We start from the raw sequence: 6,181 nt of genomic DNA, 5'->3' as shown, positions 1-6,181 counted from the left end.
TGGGGCAGAGAGAGAGAGAGAGAGAGAGAGTGTGGGGCAGAGAGAGAGAGAGAGAGAGAGACGTGTGGGGCAGAGAGAGAGAGAGAGAGAGAGTGTGGGGCAGAGAGAGAGAGAGAGTGTGGGGCAGAGAGAGAGTGTGGGCAGAGAGAGAGAGAGAGTGTGGGGCAGAGAGAGAGAGAGAGAGAGTGTGGGGCAGAGAGAGAGAGAGAGAGAGAGAGAGAGAGTGTGGGGCAGAGAGAGAGAGAGAGAGTGTGGGGCAGAGAGAGAGAGAGAGAGAGTGTGGGGCAGAGAGAGAGAGAGAGAGAGTGTGGGGCAGAGAGAGAGAGAGAGAGAGAGTGTGTGGGGCAGAGAGAGAGAGAGAGAGAGAGTGTGTGGGGCAGAGAGAGAGAGAGAGGGAGAGTGTGGGGCAGAGAGAGAGAGAGAGTGTGTGGGGCAGAGAGAGAGAGAGGGAGAGTGTGGGGCAGAGAGAGAGAGAGAGAGAGAGGGAGAGTGTGGGGCAGAGAGAGAGAGAGGGAGAGTGTGGGGCAGAGAGAGAGAGAGGGAGAGTGTGGGGCAGAGAGAGAGAGAGAGGGAGAGTGTGGGGCAGAGAGAGAGAGAGGGAGAGTGTGGGGCAGAGAGAGAGAGAGGGAGAGTGTGGGGCAGAGAGAGAGAGAGGGAGAGTGTGGGGCAGAGAGAGAGAGAGGGAGAGTGTGGGGCAGAGAGAGAGAGAGGGAGAGTGTGGGGCAGAGAGAGAGAGAGGGAGAGTGTGGGGCAGAGAGAGAGAGAGGGAGAGTGTGGGGCAGAGAGAGAGAGAGGGAGAGTGTGGGGCAGAGAGAGAGAGAGGGAGAGTGTGGGGCAGAGAGAGAGAGAGGGAGAGTGTGGGGCAGAGAGAGAGAGAGGGAGAGTGTGGGGCAGAGAGAGAGAGAGGGAGAGTGTGGGGCAGAGAGAGAGAGAGGGAGAGTGTGGGGCAGAGAGAGAGAGAGGGAGAGTGTGGGGCAGAGAGAGAGAGAGGGAGAGTGTGGGGCAGAGAGAGAGAGAGAGGGAGAGTGTGGGGCAGAGAGAGAGAGAGGGAGAGTGTGGGGCAGAGAGAGAGAGGGAGAGTGTGGGGCAGAGAGAGAGAGAGGGAGAGTGTGGGGCAGAGAGAGAGAGAGGGAGAGTGTGGGGCAGAGAGAGAGAGAGGGAGAGTGTGGGGCAGAGAGAGAGAGAGGGAGAGTGTGGGGCAGAGAGAGAGAGAGGGAGAGTGTGGGGCAGAGAGAGAGAGAGGGAGAGTGTGGGGCAGAGAGAGAGAGAGGGAGAGTGTGGGGCAGAGAGAGAGAGAGGGAGAGTGTGGGGCAGAGAGAGAGAGAGGGAGAGTGTGGGGCAGAGAGAGAGAGAGGGAGAGGGAGCGTGTGGGGCAGAGAGAGAGAGAGAGGGAGAGAGTTGGGCAGAGAGAGAGAGAGTGGGTGGCGGGGAGAGAGAGTGGGTGGCAGGGAGAGAGGGTGGAAGGGGGACAGAGAAAGGGTACACAGTGAGTGAGGAAGAGAGAGGGGGAATCAACACAGATGGGGGAGACAGAGGGATGGAGAGAGGGAGAGAAAATGATCAAGATCACTCCTGACAAATGAACATCTATCCGGCATACTCCGTATTGCTACAAGTGTTTGGATAAACGTGACTACTTGTGCACACAAAAAAAATGTTATCTCACTAAATCAGTGTCCAACTTGGTGGTTGTTTTGATTAATTGTAAGATAAATCTTCAATGCCTTTATCTTACCGAAATTGTCTCACTGGCCCCCTATGTAAGAAAAAATTGGAATGTGGCCCTAACGTGAATAGGTTGGACAGCCCTGGTATAGAGGGAGCTTTACCCTGTATCTAACCCATTTTTTTTCCTCTTTTTTTAAAATCCAGATTCCAGTCTGCATTCCAGACCAAAGCAAGTGCATTCCCTTTGCATGTTCCAAACTGACCATTCGTAGAAACAGTCTTTAGCCCCTCATGGGACAGTGTAGAGGGAGCTTTACTCTGTATCTAACCCCCGTGCTGTACCTGTCCTGGGAGTGTTTGATGGAGACAGTGTAGATGGAGTTTACTCTGTATCTAATCCGTGCTTTAGCTTTCCTATGAATGTGATGTGTAGCAGAAACTGGAGTCAGTGAGAGGGTCAGTAGCCATCTCCAACAACCTGAAGAGTGAGCGGCTATATGATTCCAGCCCCATGAATTTAGTTGTGTTCCTTGGGGGACAGCAACAAGCACCAATACCAAAAAACAGTCACAACAAGCTGCACTGAAATTTGACCTCACACCTTCATTGCCAACAATGTTGGAGGTTATTTGCTTTGAACTTTGTTCTAATCAGGTGGAGGAGTGTCAGTGCTGGGGATTGGAATACTTTCTATTTCAGCCACCCAGTGTCAGTATCAACACAAAAGCAAAATACTGCGGATGCTGGAAATCTGAAACAAAAACAGAAAATCCTGGAAATACTCAGCAGGTCAGGCAGCACCTCTGGAGAGACAGACAGTTAACATTTCAGATCTGATAGGGTCACACAGCTGCCTGAGCTACTGAGTATTTCCAACATTTTCTGTTTTTGTTTCAAGCACTCCCAAATCAGGTATGACTCAGGAAAGATGCAAGGTAAATCTATTCTACTCCAATAATGTGTGCCAACCTCAAAAGTGCCCCCTATTTCCAACTTCAGGCAGTATGAGTGACACTGCAGGCTTTGTGCCACTTGGTGCAAACTAAGAGCTGCACCGATATTGACAGTCATTTTATGTATGGGCCTAGTGCATGTTTGCTACTGTGCATGTATCTGCATTAATGATGCAGTGATGTTTCTGTTTGGGTTATTTTTCAGAACAGTAGTTTCCTGGATGAGAGTTGGCTGCTTCCAGTAAGTACTGGTATTTTCTGTCCTAGATATGTAATTAGAGGGAGTGGCAGCAATATGCTATTTGCTTCTGTCATTTACTGCATGACAGATGATTTACATAGAATTGCACAGAATATATGGCACAGAAACAAGTCATTCAGCCAAACTAGTTGTGCTAGAGTTTATGCTCTACATGAGCCTCCTCCTAACCCGATCAACACATTCTTATATTCTTTTCTCCTTCATGTGTTTGTCTAGGAAGAACAATAGGGGCCTGTGCATAGGGAGGAGGGGAGGAGAGGTTAATGACAAAAGGATTCATGGTCCAAAGCCAAGGGGAGTGGTAATGGGACAAGTAGAGAAACAAAAGACGTAATAAAATCAAAATACTGCGGATGCTGGAAATCTGCAATAAAAACAAGAAAATGCTGGAAATATTCAGCAGGTCTGGCAGCATCTGTGGAGAGAGAAGCAGAGTTAACGTTTCAGGTCAGTGACCCTTCTTCAGAACTCGCAAATATTAGAAATGTAAAAGGTTATAAGAAAGTAAAGTGGGGGTGGGGGAAGAGATAACCAAGGAGGTGTAGATAGGACAAGATCACAGAATAGCTGACCAGAAGGTCGTGGAGCAAAGGCAAACAATGTGTTAATGGTGTGTTGAAAGACAAAGCATTAGTACAGATAGGGTGTTAATGGACTGAAAATTGAACAGCCGCAAGTACAAACATGAAAAAAAAAGTGGGTAAGCAAACTGGACAAGCTAAGATAAAATAAAATAAGAACAAAAATATATATATAAAAAAAGGAAAAAGAAAAAAATAACTGATTATGATTAGAGATACAGCACTGAAACAGGCCCTTCGGCCCACCGAGTCTGTGCCGAACATCAACCACCCATTTATACTAATCCTACGCTAATCCCATATTCCTACCAAACATCCCCACCTGTCCCTATATTTCCCTACCACCTACCTATAGTAGTGACAATTTATAATGGCTAATTTACCTATCAACCTGCAAGTCTTTTTTTTGGCTTGTGGGAGGAAACCGGAGCACCCGGAGAAAACCCACGCAGACACAGGGAGAACTTGCAAACTCCACACAGGCAGTACCCGGAATCGAACCCGGGTCCCTGGAGCTGTGAGGCTGCGGTGCTAACCACTGCGCCACTGTGCCGAAAGTAAAATGGGGGGCTGTCATGCTCTGAAATTATTGAACTCAATGTTCAGTCCGGCAGTCTGTAGTGTGCCGAATCGGTAGATGAGATGCTGTTCCTCGAGCTTGCATTGATGTTCACTGGAACACTGCAGCAATCCCAGGACAGAGATGTGAGCACGAGAGCAGGGGGGCAGTGTTGAAATGGCAAGCAACTGGAAGCTCGGGGTCATGCTTGCGGACTGAGCGGAGGTGTTCCACAGAGCGGTGACCCAGTCTGCGTTTGGTCTCCCCAATGTAGAGGAGACCACATTGTGAGCAGCAAATACAGTATACTACATTGAAAGAAGTACAAGTAAGTCGCTGCTTCACCTGAAAGGAGTGTTTGGGGCCTGGGATAGTGAGGAGAGAGGAGGTAAATGGGCAGGTATTACACCTCCTGAGATTGCAGGGGAAGGTGCCATGGGACGAGGTGGTGGGGGTAATGGAGGAGTGGACCAGGGTGTCATGGAGGGAATGATCCCTTTGGAATGTTGACAGTGGAAAGGAGGGGAAGATGCGTTTGATAGTGGCATCATGCTGGAGATGGCAGAGGATGATCCTTTGGATTTGGAGGCTGGTGGGATGGAAAGTGAGGACAAGGGGAATCCTGTCGCAGTTCTGGGAGGGTAAGGGTAGAGGTGCGGGAAATGGGCCACACACAGTTGAGGCCCCTGTCAACCACAGTGGGGGGAATCCTCGGTTGAGGAAAAAGGAAGACACATCAGAAGTGCTGTCATGGAAGGTAGCATCACCAGAGCAGATGCGTCGGAGACAGAGAAGCTGGGAGAATGGGATGGCGTCCTTACAGGAGGCAGGGTGTGAAGAAGTGGAGTCGAGGTAGCGTGGGAGTCGGTGGGCTTATAATGGAACAAAAGATATATCTGGATGAGGTGTAAATGGCAGAATAGCGGCTGTCTGAACACAAAGGAAGGGGATTAAGAAAAAAACAGAGGGGAACAAACCAGAAAAAAAAGAAAAAGAGAAAAATGGGATCAGAGGTTATCAGCTAAAATTATTGAACTCGCTGTTGAGTCTGGAAGGCCGTAAAGTGCCCAGTCGAAAGATGAGGAATTTTCCTCGAACTTGATGAGCTTCGTTAGAACACTGTAGCAGGCCAAGGACAGAAAGGTCAGAGTGGGAGTAAGGTGGACAATTGAAATGACAAGCAACAAGAAGCTTCAGGTTGCACTTGTGAACTGAACAGAGGTTCCGCAAAGCAGTCACCCAGTTTGTGTTTAGTCTCCCCAATGTAGAGAGCATACTTAATTGAAAAAAGTGCAAGTAAATCGCTGCTTCACCTGGAAGGAGTGTGTGGGGCCCAGAACAGTGAGAGGGGAAGAGGTAAGAGGACAGGTGTTGCATCTCCTGTGCTTTCATGGAAAGGTGTCGTAGGAAAGCGGGCAGATGTTGGGAGCGTCTGAGGAGTGGACCCAGGGTGTTGTGGAGGGAATGGTCCCTTCGGAATGCTGAAAGGGGGAGGGGAAAATGTGTTTAGGTGGTGGCAGCATCAATAATTTTGGCTCATAATCTCTGTCCCCATTTTTTTCTTTTTTCGTTTTTGTTCGTTGGTTTGTTTTTGTTTGCCCGTCTCTCCTGTTTCTTAATCCCTTTTCTGTGTGTTCAGACAGCTGCTATCCTGCCATTTACACCTCATCCAGATGCACATTTTGTTTCTTGACGTGTCCCATTACAATTCTCCTTGGCGTTGTACCCTGAAACCTTTTGGCATTTAATCTCTCCTGCCCTCCACCCTATCACAGACCTTCCCTTTTGTTCTTCTTTTCCACGCACCACCCACCCTTTCACTTGCTCAAAACCTATTACATTTCTAACTTTTGCCAGTTCTGATGAAAGGTCGCACAGACCTGAAACATAACTCTATTTTTCCCTAACAAATGCTGCCTGACCTGCTGAGCATTTCCAGCATTTTCTGTTTTCTTCTCTCTCTGTCGTTCCTGTGTTTAACTCTACCTTATTTTCGTGCGTTTTCAACAGTATAGGAGGCAATTAGATCAAGGCTTGAGGGATAGGATATGGTTGGAACAAGTTTGTTGGACCAACTTCCCTTTTCCTTTTCCTTTAAAGTTTTTATATAGTTTTCTTTCCTATAACTTTATGTTGTTTCGTTTAGTTTGATTGTTCG

The 6,181-nt window shown here is 48.4% G+C and overlaps 1 protein-coding gene across 2 annotated transcripts in view; it reads left to right on the top strand.

The window, feature by feature from the left end:
• si:ch211-250n8.1 (uncharacterized) overlaps positions 1–6,181 on the top strand; it is a 95,701-nt gene that overhangs the window by 46,095 nt on the left and 43,425 nt on the right. For both annotated transcript variants that reach the window (XM_068058673.1, XM_068058674.1), the window contains one exon: positions 2,827–2,862. In XM_068058673.1, the coding sequence (XP_067914774.1) occupies positions 2,827–2,862 (36 nt within the window). The remainder of the gene's footprint in view (positions 1–2,826; positions 2,863–6,181) is intronic.

This window comes from Heterodontus francisci, chromosome 26 (assembly GCF_036365525.1).
Source record: "Heterodontus francisci isolate sHetFra1 chromosome 26, sHetFra1.hap1, whole genome shotgun sequence".
Taxonomy (NCBI): domain Eukaryota; kingdom Metazoa; phylum Chordata; class Chondrichthyes; order Heterodontiformes; family Heterodontidae; genus Heterodontus; species Heterodontus francisci.
This window is presented reverse-complemented; position numbering and strand designations above follow the sequence as displayed.